At 52.6% G+C, this 17,948-nt stretch overlaps 1 protein-coding gene across 1 annotated transcript in view; it reads left to right on the forward strand.

Annotated features, from left to right (window-relative positions):
- The first annotated feature begins 17,131 nt into the window (after positions 1-17,131).
- Positions 17,132-17,948, forward strand: part of IGSF21 (immunoglobin superfamily member 21) — a 43,284-nt gene continuing 42,467 nt past the window's right edge. Inside the window, exon 1 of the mRNA XM_063417543.1 lies at positions 17,132-17,408. Within this exon, the coding sequence (XP_063273613.1) occupies positions 17,345-17,408 (64 nt within the window). The 5' untranslated portion in view covers positions 17,132-17,344. The remainder of the gene's footprint in view (positions 17,409-17,948) is intronic.

The raw sequence follows: 17,948 nt of genomic DNA on the forward strand, positions 1-17,948 counted from the left end.
GCAAGCTTCCAGGTGGGGGAAAGGCTTTGGAGCATCTGAGGCCAAGCTTGGAGGATGGGATGGGAGAAAATCCAGGATTTGGGAGCACATTTTCTTTCGGGGTTGGCTTTTCTTGGGATTTAAGGGAAGGCCAATCCCTGGGAGCATCATCCAGGTGGGAGAGGAGCGTGGAGATCCCGTCTCCAGATATGGGAGTTATCCATATGTGGGATAAAAATGCCTGAATTCCCAAGTTTGGACAGGTGGGAGAGGCTGGATCCCAAAGCTGCTCCATTGGGATCGTCAGAATTATTCCCAATTGTAGCTTGGATGGGATTTTCCAGCTTTTTCATGGATAACCACAGGTTTTCGAGGTGGTTTTCCTCCTGATGGAGCTTTCTAGGGATGAAAATCAGGGATTGAGGGACTGAGATGCTGGAATGAGGCTTTTCCTCACCCTTGGAGCCTGTCCATCGTTTCCAGGAATCCATTCCTTTTCCCAGGGAATGAAGGGCAGGAAAAGAGGAAATGGCCTCAGGGTGCAGCAGGAGGGGTTTAGGTTGGATATCGGGAAAATTCCTTCCTGGAAAAGGTGGAGAAGCCCTGGAATGAGCTTCCCCTCCCTGGAATTGTTCCAAAATCCCTGGATTTGGCCCCTGGGCCACGGAATTCCTGTGGGAATGGTTGGAATCCATGCCCTCGAAGGGTATGGATTTCCCACTTGAACAATTCCACGATCCAGCCAAAGGATGGGGATTGACCATGGTGACAAATCCCAAATTTAATCCTCTCCCACATTTTTGGGATGTTCTCCTGGCAGAGGAGCAGCTCCGAGGATTTTCCATTCCCAAGGAGAAAACGATCCCTCAATCCATGGCCAAAATCCGGCTGTTTTTTGGGAAGGGAGTGCCCAGAGTGAGCCATTTCCAGATTTTGGGGGCTTCAATCCTTTCTATTCCCATTCCATTCCCACATTCTGGATGGATCCTGTTCATTCCGCCGTCCCGAGCTGTCAATCACCCGTCGGAGTGATGGACAGGTACCTGGGACAGACACGGAATTCCCAAGATTCCAGGGAATTATGGATGAGTTACGATGACGCCAGTCCAGGCTCGTGGTCCCACGGGATCCCATCCCAGGATTTGAGGGGATCAGGGATGGCTGATGGAATTCTGCAGGAGGACAAAGGTGCGGGGTCCCACTGGATCCCAGCCCGGGCTCCGGGATCGGGATCATCCCGGAGTGGGAATTGAATCCGGGATTTAAGCAGCCATTCCTAAATCCTGGGAATTCCTGCATTCCAGCTGATTTTGAGGATGAAATAGAGGGGGGAAAGGGCTGGAACAAATTCCTGGATTTGAGGAGTTCTTACGGGAGTCAATCTGCTCATCCCGGAGAGGGAGAAATTCCCGGGAAGTCGATTTCGTATCACATCCGCGCCAGTTTTGGGTTAAATTCCATGGAAATTCCATTTCTTTTCTGGAATGACCTCGGGCAAAGACAAATCCCTGCAATCGGGGATTTGTCTGGTCAGGCCCTTCCTGGGGAATTTGGGAGCCAACCTGGATCCAGCTTGGATCTCCCAGCCCTTCCCCATCCCACATTCATGGGATGTCCTTTGGGAATAAGGGTTGGAACAATTCCAGAGGGGTTTTTCCTGGTTCCTGGTGGCATTTTGAGGGTAACTGAAGCATTTTCCCACCTTTCCTTTGGTTTTCCAGCCTCGGTTTTCCTCCTTCTCCAGGAATTTTCCATTGCCTCTTGATCCGGGGTTGTGAATGGAGATTTTTCCATTTTCTCTGAGCCTTTTTTCCCTTTTTTCCTTTTTTTCCCTTTTCTTCCTTTTTTCCCTTTTCCCCCACTTTTCCCCCATTTCCCCCTTCCCCCCCTTTTCTTCCTTTCCCCCCTTTTTCTTCCTTTTTTTCCCTTTTCCTCCTGTTTCCCTTTTCCCCTCTTTTTATCTTTTCCCCCTTTTTCCCTTTCCCCCCTATTTCCATTTCTTCCTTTCCCCCCATTTTTTCTCCATTTTTCTTTCTTTCTCCCCTTTTCCTCCTTTTTCCCTTTTCCCCCTTTTCTCCTTTTTTCCTTTTCCCCCTTTTTCCCTTTCTTCCCCTTCCCCCCCATTTTTCTCCTTTTTTTTCCCTTTCCCCCTTTTTTTTCTTGAGCTCCCTTTTCCCGGGAAAACCCAGCCTTGGAGATGCCAGCAGCGACCAAATTGGATTTTTAAGGGAACCTTCCCCGATTTCTCCCCATTTGTCAGATTTCTGGGATCGGGAAGAGCCTTTTTGGCTCCGGAGGTGCGGGAAAATCTCCTCACCTTTGGAAGCAGAGCAGCAGCTCGGAAATTCTCCGGAATTCCGGGAGCTGCTCCTTTCCCAACCCAGGGGCGAATTCCCAGCGGGATCCTTCCAGCTGAAGGAGGAGCCTCCCGCTCTTCCCCCAGGAACGGGAGCCGGGGGTGGATTTTTCCATCACCACCTCACACCGGGAATACTTTCCATTTTTTAAAATTATTTCTAGGGATCCTACGGGAGCTGGGTAAAAGCTCTGCCTAGTGGGATTACGTCATTCCAGAGTTTTTTGGGAACAGCTGCACCCACGGGTGCCAGGGAATGGCAGAGGGGGCGGGAAGCTCCTGGGAGTGCAGGGAGCAGCTGGAATTTGCGGGAATTTCTGCAGATTCCGGGCCTCATGTGGGGTCAGGTTGGTTTTCCCAGCCTGGGATGATCCCCTTGGATCTGTTCCCGGCCAAACCAAAGGAAGGAACTGCTGGAAAAGCGGGAGAGGGGAGGTTTTGGTGGGAATGTGGGGCATTTTGGGATTTGCAGGAGGAAAGCAGTGAAGTTGTGCTGGGAGGATTGTGGGATTCGTGTTCCTGGGAATTTGGGGTTTTTTGGGATTTTGCTGGAGCAACCTTGGTGCCACATCAAGGAATCTGGGAAAGGAAGGCAGAGAAGGAGCAGGAGGAGCCAGAATTCCCAAATTTTGTATGGAAACATTTCCAGAGCCAGCGGAGGTGTGGAAACTTGGAGTGATCTGAGGGAAACACCTCTGGATTCCCAGGATTTTGGGATCCCAGTGCAAACTGGAATTCATTAAAATGAGGGGATTGCACCCCCGGGGAGCTGGGAATGGGCTGGGAAAGATGGGAATGAGGGAATGGAGCTGGAATTGGAAAGAGAACAATGATGCTGGAAAAGGAAAGGTCAGAGCTGGGCTGGTGGGAAGAGGTGGGAAGATCCCATGGGATTCCTCTGCCTGGGATGTGGCTCTGGGAGCAGCCAGGAGAGGATTTGGTGGGAATTTGGGATTTTTTTGGGAATTTGCAGGAACAAAACATCAAAAGTTGTGCTGGGAGGATTGTGGGATTTATGTTCCTGGGAATTTTGGGAATTTTTGGGATTTGCAGGAGCAAAGCAGCAAAGCTGTGCTGGGACAACGGAATTTGCGTTCCTGGGAATTTGGGGTTTTGCTGGTGGGAAGCAGTGGGAGAATCCCACGGGATCCCTCTGCCTGAGATGCAGCCAGAGGGGGTTGGGAGCATCCCTGGAACCCCCTTTTCCAGGGAATCCGGGCTCTTCCCGGCGCCCTGGAATTGGCTGTGGGGCTGGGAGCGCTCCTGACTCAGCAGCCGCGGTGACAATTCCAGGTGGGCCGGGACACCCGGAATGTGCGTGGGAGGGAGAGCAGCTAAATCCGGCTGGGAATGACTCAGAGCACGCGGGATCGACTCAGCCTCCCCCGAGGTCCCTGTTCCCGAATTCCCAGAGCTCCGGAGGAGAAGGAAAACTCCAAAGGGATGGATTTGGGATGTCTCTGCTTCCAAGCCTCAGGAAGCTCCGGCCTGGCTGTTCCCATTGGGATTTTTCCTGGCCCTTCCCCTCTGCCTCATTAATGATTTTCTGGGAATGTTAAAGGCTCCACAGAGGATCCCAACCTTTCCTCCATCCCTCTTCCCAAAATAACGGCTCCAGTGACCGCTGCTCCCGGACCACTGGTGGGAACTGGGAAGGATTTTGTTCTTCTTTTCCCATTTTTAAAACCCCATTTGGGGCCCTTCCCTCCCTTTGTTTCTCCTTCTTTTTTTTCCTCCTTTTTCCTCCCTTTTCCCTCCTATTTCCTTCCATTTTCCCCCTGCTTTTTTTCCTGTTTTTCCTCCTCATTTTTCCTCCAGTTTTCCTCTTTTTCCCCCTCAGTTTTCCTTTTTTCCTCCTTTCCCCATTTATCCTCCTTTTTTCCTCTTATTTCTTTCCTTCCTCATTTTTTCTCCTTTTTCCTTCCATTTCTCCTACCTAATTTTTTCTTTTTTCCCCTCCTTTTTTCCTCCTTTTCTTCCTCCTTTCCCCTCTTGTCCCCCTCTCTTTTCCTCCATTGTTCCTCTTATATTCCTCCTTCCTCATTTTCTCCTCCTTTCGCCATCCATTTTCCCCTCCTCTTTTTCCTCCTTTTTCTCTTTTCTTCTCCTTTTTTCCTCCTTTTCTTCCTCCTTTTTTCCTCCCATTTTCATCTTTCTTCCCTACTTTTTCCTTCTTTTCCCCCTCTCCTTTTTTCCTCTTTTTCTCCTCTTTTTTCCTCCTTTCCCCTCCTTTTTCCCCTCTTATTTTCCTCCTTCCTCATTTTCTCCTCCTTTTTTTCTTAAATTTTTCCCTCCTCTTTTTCCTTTTTCCTCCTTTTTTCTCCTCCCTTTTTTCCATTTCCCCCTCCTTTCCTTCCTCCTTTTTTCCTCCTCTTTTCATCTTTCTTCCCTACTTTTTCCTCCTTCTTTCCTCCTCCTTTTCCCATTTCTTTTCCTTCCTCTTTTTTTTTCCATTTTTTTCCTCATTTCCCCCTCATTTTTTCCTTTGTTTTTTCTCCGTTTCCAAATCTCGGGACAATCCCTGCGGAAAAGGCCCTGGGGTGGCTCCATCCCTCCCTTCCCGACCCCTCCCAGGGCTTTTCCTGCTCCCATCCCAGCTTTTCCTGCTCCTTCCAACCTTGGAAAACTCCCTGAGGAGCAGGACCCACCCAGGGGAGCAGACGGCCGAGGAGGAGGAGGAAAATCACGGATGCAAATTCTCCAGGACATTCCCGCTGGAGGTGGTGCCGCTGGGAAAAGCATCCTGCAGGATTTTCCCCCAACCCCCCAAATTTTGGGATATTTCGTGGATATTTGAAGCTTTCACAGCACCCGGATCCCTCTGGAGATGCTGCTCCAAGGAATCCATGGGGAGATCCCCACAGGGAGAGCGAGGATTCCTCATCCATTGTCTGGGACACACCGGATTTTTGGGATGTCCGGGATCCTGGGAGGGGAATTCCGTGTTTGGAGCAGCCGGAACTGCCGGGTGTTCCCGACATCTCCACAAAAAAACCATTCCCAGCTTTCCCAAATCTGCTTTCCTTGCAGGAAAATGGGATCTGCTGGAGATTCCCTATGAGAAACCCTTTGGAATGTGGAGATTTATTTGGATATCGGGGGCGGGGGGAATCCATAAAGAACTCTGGACCCAAAAATTCCAGGGATTTTCTCAAAGCTGTGAAATTTCCCCGGATCCCTGGAAAACTTCCAGACTCCACCCTGAGATGAGAAAATTCCATGTTTAACTCTCCCCACATGGATTTAGGAGAGAAAATTCCATGTTTAATTCCCCCCACATGGATTTAGGAGAGAAAATTCCATGTTTAACTCTCCCCACATGGATTTAGGAGAGAAAATTCCATGTTTAATTCCCCCCATGTGGATTTAGGCGGTGCGAGAGGCAGAATTCAAGAGATCAAAGGAATTTGCGCCTCCGTTATCTCCAAATTCCAGGGAAGCTGAGGAAAAACCAGGAAATCTCCCGGCAGCCAAAAGCTGGGAAGGAGGGAGGGAGAGAAAGCAAAATTCCCAAATCCCTGCTCTGCTGACGAGGTGAAACGGCCGCAGCGCGTTCGGAGCGACGGCGGCTCCGAGCGGGAATAATTCCGCTTGAAAGAGCCGGATCGAGGCCGGGAGGGATTTTTCCCAAAAAGGTGACAGCTCCGAGCTCAGCTGCGGTGTGGGAAGTTATTTTGGGAGAAAAGGCGGATTTCGGTGTCATTCCAAGGAGTTTCATCTTCCGTCGGCAAAGTCCGTCCCTGGATTTTGTGCTGGGAGTTGGAGCAGCCAGAGGTGTTTGTATCCCACGGTTCTGCCTCATCCCAAAATTCCGGAATAGCCGGGATGGGGAGGCCCTGGCACAGCTCATCCAGGGAATCTGGGGCTTATCCAGGGAATCTGGGGCTGCTCCACCCCTGGAAGTGTCCAAGGACAGCACTTGCAGCACCCTGGGATAGATTTTTCCCAACCCGAAGCATTCCAGGATTCCATGTGCTGGGTTAGATGGGATAATTGGGATAAATCCTTCCCTGGGAGGGTGGCGAGGCCCTGGGATGGAATTCCCAGAGCAGCTGTGGCTGCCCCTGGATCCCTGGGAGTGTCCAAGGCCAACTGGGAGCACATTGGGATGGTGGGAAGTGGATTGGAACGGGATCAACTCCCAGGTCCCTCCCGACCCATCCTAAACATTCCGGATTCATCACAGCCTGTTCCCGTCTTTCCATGACCAGGTGGGAATGGAACCCTCTGGAGATGTCCCCATTTCCTGACCCTGCCTGGTGCTGCTTTGTCCTAACAACATTCCCGGTTCCCAGCCAGTACTCCCTGTTCCTAGCCGAGATTCCCAGTTTCCAGTCAATATTTCCAGTTTCCAGTCAATATTTCCAGTTCCCAGTCAATATTCCTGGTTCCCAGTCAGTATTCCCAGTTCTCCGAAATATTCCCAGTTCCCAGTTAATTTTCCAGTTCCCATCTGACATTCCCGGTTCCCAGTTAATATTTCCAGTCAATTTTCCCAGTTCCCAGCCAGTATTCCTGATTCCCAGAAATATTCCCAGTTCCCAGCCAATATTCCCAGTTCCAGGCCAATATTCCCAAGCCCAAACCAATATTACTGATTCCCAGAAATGCTCCTGGTTCCCAGCCAAAATTCCCAGTTCCCAGTCAATATTTCCAGTCCATATTCCCAGTTCCAAGCCAATATTCCAGTTCCCAGCCGATATTCCCAGTTCCCGGTCCTCACTGGGAACGCTCGGATGTTCTCCCTGCATTCCCAAATCCCTTTGTTTCCCAAAGCCCCTCCCTGCTCCCGGGGCTGGAATTTGGTTTTGCTTCCCAACAAAAAAAAAAATCCCCCAACCCCCCCCAAATCTCCTGCAGAGGAGCAAGAATTAATTAAATTAATCAAATTAATTAAATCGATTAAAATAATTAAATTAATTAAATTAATTAAATTAATTAAATTAATTAAATTAATTAGTGGCCATTGTGTCTTTAACGCCAGATTTTAATTAAACTGGGTGGAGATAACGACTCTGGAGCTTCCTGACAGCCGAACATTCCCAGGATGGAGAAATTCCTCCCAAAACCGATCCGAGGCAAGTCCTGTCCTTGGGAGAAGCTCCAAAGTTGGAAATTCCAGGTGATTTTCCACCCAAAACCGGCTCCTTCCTCCTCCTCCTCCCCTCTTTTCCATCCCTTTGGAGCTCCCGGGTGTTTCCCAGGGTTGGATCTCCTCGGCTCCTTCCCATCCCTTGGAAAAGATGATCCCGTGGGATGGGGAGCGCCTGGAGTCACCCATGGAATTTGGTACTGCTGCGTGGTGGTGGCGCATTCCAGGAATTCTTTGGAATGCTGGAAAGCAGGGAAAGCTGCTCATCCAGGTCACCACATCCCGCTGCTCCTGGAGATCCTGGATGGATCTGAGCTGCTCCAGAGGGGTCGGAATTCTGAACCGACTGCGTTTTCCAGGTGGTTTTGTGTCTGCCACCACCTCCGAGGTCATTCCCGAGTATTCCGTGAATTTTCCACCCTTTTCCAAGCCTCTCCTTGGGATTTGCTGGTGGAGTTCGGGCTGTTCCTGAAATTCCCAGAGTGTTTAGTGGGGAAAAGGTGGGAGAAGGTGCTCCCAGATGGATTTGGGCTGGAAAACGTTGGATTGTCCTGGGACTATCACCCTGCCCTGACCTCAGCCGCATTCCGCCATCCCTGACCTTCCCACCCTGGAATTTCCCTCTGGTTTCTCCATCGTGGGCTCGGAGCAGGAACTCCTGCACATCCCAGATTAATTCCAGCTCCTCGCCACGGAGCCCGATCGGGAATGCTGAGCTCCGAGGCCTCAGGAGCGGCACCGGAATGGGAAGGGGCAGCTCCTTCCATGGTCTTTTCCCGAGCTCCTGCTGCTGGCAGCATTCCAAAAGAACTCCAGAGGATTTGGGATTTGCTGAGGATTTTATTTCCCTTTGATATCCACGGATTTTCATTAAAATTCCGCTGCTCGCTTCCCGCTTTCCGCTCCATCCTTCATCCTCACCTCTCCCAGCCGGAACGCTTCCCTCTCCGGCTCTTTTAGCTGGAAAAGCTCCTGGGAGAAGGTTTGGCTGGGAAGGAGATGGAAAATCCCGGGGTGGATGCTCCTGGGGCTGACTCCGTGCCCCTCATCCGCTTCCGATTCCCTCTTGGAATGGGGGCGGATTCTGGGATCTCCCAAGAGCTCCGAAATCTGGGAAGCGAAAGGAAAATCCTGGCTAAAAATCCCTTTGCTGGCAATCCCTCCAGTCAATATTCCCAGTTCCCAGCCAGTATTCCCAGTCAATATTCCCAGTTTCCAGTCAATATTCCCAGTTCCCAGTCAATATTCCCTATTCCCAGTCAATATTCCTGGTTTGTGGTCAATTTTCCCTGTTTCCAATCAATATTCCCAGTCTCCAGTCAATATTCCCAGTTTCCACTCAATGTTCCCAGTTCCCAGTCAATAATCCCGGTTCGTGGTTAATTTTCCCAGTTCCCAGTCAATATTCCCGGTTCCCAGCCAATATTCCTGGTCCTTTTCCTCCTTGGAATGTCTCCCTATCCAGCCCCAGGCCAGCTCTCCAAAGGGAATCATCGTGTGCCAGGAAATGCTCTGGATGTGCCTGGAATTCCAAGGGCAAGGTCTCCTCTGAGAGGTTCCCAAACCTCTGGAAAAGCCGGATTTTCCCTGGATATTGGCTCCAGTGACTCCAGTGGCTCCCATCCCCCTTGGATTCTTCCTGGCAGGAGCTGGGTTGGAATTTTTTCCCTTTTTCCTTCTCATTCCAACTCCCAACTTTGATTTATTCCCGCTGGATTTGCTCCAAAGCAGGAGGGACCTGGAGCTCCAGCTCCCGTTTTTCCAAGGCCAGGAGAGGATTGGAAGCCCCAGACAAAATCTTCATTCACTAAATTCAGGGATTTTGAAACAAATTTTATGGAAAATCATGGAAATTTCCCTCTTTTTTATTCTGGAAAAGAAAAAGTTGCTGCTTTTCCTCTGGATCCGGCTGCTCTTCCACATCCCTTAGGGTCAATTCCATCAATTTCCAATCCCAAATTTTGGGCTGCCAAGGCCCCAACTCCTCTTGTCCCATTCCTGACATTCCTTGGGAATCCTGGCTCTTTTCCAGGGTCATTTTTAGGCTCTCCCAAATCGCTTTGACTCCAGGGATTTGTTCCCATCCCCCCAGATGTGTTCCCATCCCCTGGATCCTATCCCCACCTTTTATAGGGATGCTGATTTTCCTTGGATTGGGCCATTTTTTGGGCTGAAAAATTGGGAAAAACTCCACTGTGCTCCTGCTAAAACACCGAGGAATTTTCCTGGCTGCCCTGGAGGGAAAATTTGGATTCATTCCATGGGGGAAACATTCCCAAAGCCGCTTGTCCTACAAAAACTCCTCTCCAAAGGGCCACGGCCGAGACCGGATTTATTTATCCAGGAGCAGAGACCGGAGGTCGGGAATTCTCACCCTGGGAAATGCGGGACAGGGGAAAGATGAAGATTCGGGAGGTCCTGGAGGAGAGGTCAGAAATGCTGGAAAAATCCCTGGGAGAAACTTTCCTTGATAAAAGTTGGAATGTGACCCCATTTTGTGGATTTGGGACCTGTTTTCTGGATTTTGGGATATATTTTGTGGGTTTGGGATCTGTTTTCTGGATTTGAGACCTATTTTCCAGAACTGGGATCTCTTTTATGGCTTTAGGAACTGTTTGTGGATTTGGAATCTATTTTGTGGATTTGGGATCTATTTTGTGGATTTGGGATCTATTTTGTGGACTTGAGATCCATTTTGTGGATTTGGGACCCATTTTGCAGAATTGGGACCTATTTTCTGGTTTTAGGATCTGTTTTGTGAATTTGGGATATATTTTCTGGATTTGGACTCTATTTTCCTGATTTGGGATCCATTTTCTGGATTTCTGATGTATTTTGTGGATTTGGGATCTATTCTGTCGATTTGAGCTCTATTGTGTGGATTTGGGTTCCATTTTCCAGATTTGGGCTCTATTTTCCTGATTTGGGATCCATTTTCCGGATTTGGGATCTGTTTTCTGGGCTGAGGTGTTTTCCCTTCCTATGTGCAATGGTTTGGATCCATTTTCCAAGGAAATCTTCCCAGTCTCCCTCAGCTCCCTTTCCCCCTGCTTTTTCCGGCCCTGCTTTCTCCTCCTCTCTTCCAGCGGTTGGGATGGATCCAGTCCCTCATTCCAGCCTCTCCCCATCTCTCTCCTGCCCGAGGAGCAGCCATTTCCATATTTATTAAATTCCGAGGATCCGCAATCCCCGGCTCATCCCGCTCCCGACGCCTGGGGGTGGAGCAGGGCTGGGAGGAGCGGGAAAATACGGAAGGGAAAACACGCGGAATTCAGGATCCTGCTTTTCCTGCTTTATTCCCAGTTTTCCTGCCTTATTCCCTGTTTTCCTGCCTTATTCCCTGTTTTCCTGCCTTATTCCTCCTTTCCCCTCATCCTGGAGCAGCCAAATCTTCCCTGCTCCCACCGGAGCTGCCAGGAGTTGGAGCAGGTGGAATGGGAAAATCCAAGTGGGATTTTCCAGCTCCAAGGATCCCGCGCTGGGATCCAAGCGCTGCTTTCCATGGACCTAATGAAGAAGGAGGCGCCGGGATTCTCCTGGAGATGTGAGCGGGATTCGTCCCGCTGGAATTTTGACACTTCCAGGTGGATGTTTCCTATCCCAGCTCCCGCTCTGGCCGCTCCCGCAGTGATGGGAAAATGGGAAAATGGGAAAATGGGAAAATGGGAAAATGGGAAAATGGGAAGAAGGAAATATGGAAATATGGAAATATGGGAAGATGGGAAGATGAGAGGATGGGAAGATGGGAAGACGGGAAAATGGGAAGGCCCTGGGATGGGAGGATAAGGGCAGGATTTGACAGTGATTCCCAAATTCCAGAGCAGGGGCACCAACATCTCATCCCAGGAGGAATTCCCAAAGGAAGAGGAGCCATCCCTCCAGGGTACAGAATTCCCAAAGGAAGAGGAGCCATCACTCCAAGATACGGAATTCCCAAAGGAAGAGGAGCCATCCCTCTGGGCTATGGATGCAGCAGGAATTCCCCAACGGGAAGCCAAGCAGGGAATGCGGGATGGACGGGAATTTGGGAATCAGGGATGAGCCGTGCCGGGAGGCGCCAGCCGGGAACTCGGGATTGTTTTTCCAGCAGTGTCAACATCCCGGGATCCATCCCCGGCATCGCTGTTTGCACAGCTCCGGCTCTGTTTGCTCCCGAGCCTTTGGAGCGGGAAATGTTTGGAAAAGCCGCTCATCCCAGTGCCAGGCTTGGGAATCCCACCGGATCCGCTCCTGCCGCATTCCCGGAGGTTCCGGTCCCATCCCGTTCATCCCGCTGAGCCTTCCCGGCCTTGGCTCTTCCCGAGGATTGGAATGGAGGCAGAGCTGGAAAAGCTCCGGCTGCCAGCGGCATTCCCAGTTTGGGAATGTCCCAGTGCTCCAGGCAGGAATCTCTGAATTCCCAAGGAAAATCCCCTTAGTGAGTGATTTTCCATGGAAAAATGAAGGCATTGTCCTGTCACCTATGGAAATATCCAGGATAAACCGGGATCAGGTTCTGGAAGCTCCAGCACTGCAAACAGAGAGGACCTGAGAGGCCTCAGGATGGATCAGAATAAACATCTGGAAAAAAATCCTGGAAATCTCCAGGATGAGACAGCAGTGGAGCTGGGCTCGGGGACCTTGCATCACCTGCAGGGAAAAAATTCCATGAAAAAACGGGAAAAACAAGTGGCAGGAAGGAGGGACCTGTGCAAAGCCAGGGATGCTCCCAAAAAATGCCCAAAATATCCTAAAATTTCCTAAAATCCCACTTTTTTGGGGAGCAGCCTCAGGCCAGTGCAGAACTGTTCCCGCTTTTCCAAAGGATTTTCCCTCTGTCCCTGTGTCCGTCTGGATGGGAAAGAATTCCATGGATGGGATTTGGGGCTGGAAAATGCTCTGGAGGTTTCTGAGGGGAATTTTTCCCCTTGGCTGGAGCAGCAGCCAGGTTTTTTTGGGATTTGCACTGGAAAATTCCCCCTTGGAAGTGACCCTGAGAATGGAATAAGGAGATCTGGGAATTTTGGGAAATTTTGGGAATTTTTATGAATTTTTGGGAATTTTTAGGAGCTGCCAAGTGCCAGTGCTGCAGAACCAGGCTTGGGATATCCCGTCCTTCCCCTCCATCCCAAAAATTCCACATCCAGGCACCGATCCCATTTTATCCCTCAATATTCCCAAACCAGCACTTCCGGCCCTTCTTCCCAAAAATCCAACCCCTGTTCCCATCTGTCCTCCTGGATCCCCCCAGGATAAATTTCAATTATTCCTCACTCCCGGATTGTGGGATCGCATCCCAAATCCCTCTGAAATCCCAAATCCGCTTCCCTCATCCAGGCAGGAATTTCGGCGCTCAGCCCCAATTCCTCATCCTTCACCAGGCCTGGTTTGGAATTGGGAATATTCCCCCTTTTCCTGCTTTTTTTCCAGGCTTATCCACCAGAGAACGGGATCAATCCCAAAAAATCCCATGGGAATTTACAGGGAACCCAACTCCATCCCTCACCCCCTCAATTCCAAAGAAATTCCAGTTAAAATTCCAAAGCCATTGGGAGCCTCGAGTTTTCCCTTCTTTTTCCCTCCCTGTTCCAGTTTTTTCCAGCTCCTTGGATTTTTTCCGGTGGCTGGAGCTCCGGGAGTGCTGGATATTCCCAGCCTTTCCTCACTCCCACTGTTGGATTTTCCTGGTGCCTTTTCCAGTTTTTGGTCACCAGGGAATTTTTCATCCCAATCCTCCCCATTTTTGTTTGCTCCTCCTTTCCAAACCCCATCCCAGGAGAGATTTCCTGCTCCAAAATTCCCAGAATTTGTCTGAAGAGACAAATCCATCAAAACTTCCTCCCTGGGATTTGTTCCCCAGGATGATGCTCCAGAATAAATTCCTGATTATTCCAAATTTGGGACTTTCAACCCAAATATGGGATTTTCTCTTCCAGTCTGGGATTTTCTCCCTAAATTTGGGATTTTCTCCCCAAAATTTGAGACTTTCCCCTTAAATTTGGAATTTTCTCCCTAAATTTTGGTCTGTCTCCCCCAGTTTAGGACTTTCTCCTCCAGTTTGGGATTTCTTCTTCCCACTCAGTATTTTCTCCTTTAATGTGGGAATTTTTCCTGCATTTTGGGACTTCCTGCCCAAAGTTTGAGACTTTCTCCCTAAATTTGGGGATTTCTCTTCCAGTTTGGGAGTTTCTCCCCAAAATTTGGGATTTCCTTGCTGAGTTTGAGATTTTCTTCTCTAATTTGGGACTTAGCACCTGGATTTGTTCTGGGAAGGTCGGGACAAAAGGAGGAACTGGAGAATTTTCCCCTGGGGAGCTTTTTTTGTCCCAAATTCCCGCTCCGAGGGCGGGCGGAGGAGCCTCGGCCGGAACGCGCTGCCCCGGATTCCAGCTGCTCCCAGGAGATGCCAGGAATGAGCCTTGGACTTGGATTTCCAGGCTGGATCGATCCCTTGGGAATCTGGGAAGGACGGGAGGGTGTCTGAAAACAGGGATTGGGTTTTTTGGGGATCCAGCTTCTGAAAGGAATGCGGGATAATCCTTATTTATGGAAAAAATTGGGAATAATCGCCCTGGTGGATGGGTTTGGATGAGACAGGAGCAGCATTCCCCACTGGCTCTGCTCATTCCCTCCCTTCCCAAGGAATGGGGATCAAATCCTGATTTATTTGGGCTTGGATCTGATGGATCCCCTGGAGACATCGCCTTGTCCTTTCCTGGGAATATGAGGGAGAGGAAAACCTGGAGCTCTTGGGGTCGTATCCCAGGAAATCCAAAAATATCCCAAAAACCTCAGCCTAAGGAGGCGGCTCCTGGATAAAACCAGGCCCAGCCAGGCTGTCAATATTCCCAGGAAAGCCAGGACAAGGCAATGTCTCCATGGGGATCCATCAAATCCAGCCCCAAATAAATCAGGATTTGATTCCCAGAATCTCTGGAACCGGGGCTTTTCCCAAATGATCGGAGGCAGGGGGAGAAAGGAGGGAAAATCCAGGAATTCCAACAATTCCTGGATTTAACTGGGTGGGTTTTTCATGGATCCAGCAGAGCCTGGTTCCTGCCAGGGAGGTTTTTTGGGAATCAGGTCCCACCAGTTTGGATCAGACTGGTGTTACTGGTTAGGCCGGAATTCTGGCTGTTCCCAATCCCCCTGAAAGCCAAATCCATGGAAAATCCCCCAATTTTCCCTCGCAGGATCCTCTTTTGGGGCTCTGCTTGGGAAAAAACACCGGGACAAAGTTTTGGAGTCACCAATCCCTCAATGCCTGGAAATCCAGGATAAAACCACCCCAAATCCGGTGTCCAACTCCAACTCCTCCAATTTCCTCCTCACGAGGAATTTTCCGTGAAAAACCGAAATACCAGGAGTCAAAAATCCCAAATCCATCCCCACAGGGGACCCAATCCAGGACTTCTCCCCTGGGTGTTCCTGGGTTGGAATTCCGGCTGTTTCCTGTCCCCACCCAGGGAAAACTTCTGTCCCGGTGTTTTCTCCCAAATTTTAGAAGAGGGTTCTGGGTGGGGTTGGGGGGGGGTTTCCATGGAATTGTCTTTGTCCAGTTGGAAATCATGGAGCGTTCCCTTGGGATTTTGGGAATGAGCAGGGATTGAGGGCTGGAAGGAGAGGATTTGGGAAGACAAGGAGAGCACCTGGAAGTGGGAATAAGGGATAAAACCAGGGATTCTTGTAGGGAAAGGGATGTGGATCTCCAGCTCTTCCACTCTCAGGAAGCCCCAGGCATCCCAATCCTTCTTCCCAAGGAATCCTGGAATCTTCCTGAGGTCTGGGAGCTGAAGGAAAACCAGGAAAACCTGTGGGGCAGGGCCCTGGAGGGGTTGGGATCCCAACCGGGGGGGATTTTGGGGGGTCTGGGATGGCCCCAGGCTGGATCCGGGGGTTCAGGGAAACGGGAATTGTTGAGGGAAGAGGGGGCGGGGGAAAGCGCTGCTCCCGGCGGATCCCTGTGGATCCCTGTGGATCCCTGTTCCTGGATCCTGCACCCCACATCCTGGCCTGCATCCCAGTCCTGCATCCCACATCCCAATCCTGCACCCCACATCCCTGCCTGGATCCCAGTCCTGCACCCCACATCCCTGACCATATCCCAACCCTGCATCCCAGCCTATCCCGGCCTGGATCCTGCTCCTTATCCTGAATCCCAACCCCATCCTGCACCCCAGCCCCTCCTGCATCCCAGCCTATCCTGCGGCCCATATCCCTGTCTGGATCCTTCTCCCTATCCTGTATCCCACATTCCTGATGATATCCCAGTCCTGCATCCCACATCCCTGCCTGCATCCCAAATCCCTGACTGTATCCCAACCCCTGTATGCTACATCCCTGCCTGCATCCCAGCTCCTCCTGCATCCCACATCCCTGCCTGCATCCCAGTCCATCCTGGATCCCACATTCCTGCTCCTGCATCCTGCTCCCCATCCAAGATCCCAAATCCCTGTCTGCATCCCAATCCTGCATCCCAGTCCCTGTCTGCATCCCATATCCATGCCTGTATCCCAAACTGCCCTGCATCCCACATCCCAGTCCTGCATCCCAAATCCCTGACTGTATCCCAACCCCATATGCCACATCCCTGCCTGCATCCCAGCTCCTCCTGCATCTCACATTCCGGCCTGCATCCCACATCCCCATCCTGCATCCCACATCCCAATCCTGCATCCCACATCCCCATCCCATATCCCTGCCTGCATCCCAGTCCCACATCCCACATCCCTGACCGTATCCCAGCCCTGTACCCCACATTCCTGCCTGCATCCCAACCCTGTCCGAGGCTCCACATTCCTGCTCCTGCTCCCCATCCAAGATCCCAAATCCCTGCCTGCATCCCAATCCTGCATCCCAGTCCCTGTGTGTATCCGATATCCATGCCTGTATCCCAACCTGTCCTGCATCCCACATCCCAGTCCTGCATCCCAGCTCCTCCTGCTTCCCACATCCCTGCCTGCATCACCATCCTGCATCCCACATCCCCATCCCACATCCCAATCCTTCATCCCACATCCCTGCCTGCACTGAACCCCTCCCCCATCCGTGTCCCACCCCCCCCACCGTGTCCCCTCTCCTGTCACCCCCCGTCCCTCAGCCCGTTCTGAGCCCCCTCCCACCCCTTCCCTCCCCCACAGCCCCCAGTGTCCCCCTGACCCCCAAAATCCAGCCCTGCATCCCCTCCCCCACTCCCCCAATCCATCCTCCCCATCCCTCCGTGAATCCCCCCGCATTCCCCCCTGGATCCATCTCCCAACCCCCCCTGGATCCATCTCCCAATCCCCCCTGGATCCATCCCCCCCCTGCATTCCCCCCTCAATCCATCTCCCGATCCCTCCGTGAATCCTCCCGCATTCCCCCCTGGATCCATCCCCTGATCCCCTCATTCCATCCCCCTGCATTCCCCCCCCGATCCATCCCCCGCTCCCTCCGTGAATCCCCCCCGCATCCCGGCACGGCCCCCCCGATCCCCCCGCCCTCCATCCCCGGTATCTCCCCCGGATCATCCCCCCCGGATCCATCCCCCCGCATCCCTCCGTGACTCCCCCCCCGCTCCATCCCCCCGATCCTCCCTCCTCTCCCTCTCCCCGCCCCCCTCAGCCCCTCCCGGGGGCCGGGCCGGGGGCGGGCTCAGCCCGGGGGGGGCCGGGGGCGGCCGCTCCAGCCGCGCTCGGCTCTGGCTGCTCCAAATCGGCTTAAGGGCGGCAGCGGCGGCGGCGGCGGCGACGGGGACGGGGGAGCTGCGGCACCGGGGGGCAGCGCCGACACGGACCGAGCCCCCTCCCGGACCGGACCCTCCCGGGCCGGGCCGAGCCCCCTCCCCTCCCGGACCCTCCCGGACCCTCCCGGACCGGGCCGAGCCCCTGCCCGTGCCCGGCGCGATGCCCGCCCGCCCCCCGGCGCGGGGGCCCCGCTGAGCCCCCCCCGCGGGCACCATGCGCGCCATGAGCCCCCTGCCCCTCTGCCTCCTGCTCTGGCACCTGCGGCACCTGGCGCTCGGTGAGTGTCACCCCCCGAGGGGACAGGGACGCCCCCGGGGCCGCGGGGGGCGTGGGGTGACCCCGGCACCCCTCCGGGCACGGGGCGGGCTCGGAGCTCGGCGCCCCCCCCGGGGATTGGGGTGGTGGGGGCGGGGGGGCACCCACGGAGAGGAGAAAGGATTTGGGGTGGGGAATTGGGGTGGGGATTTGGGGTTTGGTACCGGGGGACGAGGTCTGGAGGTGTCAGTGGGGCACCCCATAACCCGGCACTGGTGTGGGATCTGTTAATGAGGCACCCCATAACCCGGCACTGGTGTGGGATCTGTTAATGGGGCACCCCATAACCCGGCACTGGTGTGCGATCTGTTAATGGGGCACCCCATAACTGGGCACTGGTGTGGGATCTGTTAGTGGGGCACCCCATAACCGGGTACTGGTGTGGGATCTGTTAATGGGGCACCCCATAACCGGGTACTGGTGTGGGATCTGTTAATGGGGCACCCCTAAGGGGGGGTTTAAGGGGCACCCCCCGAGCGGGCGCTGCTGTTGGGCGCTGAGC

This window comes from Prinia subflava, chromosome 21, assembly GCF_021018805.1.
Source record: "Prinia subflava isolate CZ2003 ecotype Zambia chromosome 21, Cam_Psub_1.2, whole genome shotgun sequence".
In the NCBI taxonomy this organism is placed as follows: domain Eukaryota; kingdom Metazoa; phylum Chordata; class Aves; order Passeriformes; family Cisticolidae; genus Prinia; species Prinia subflava.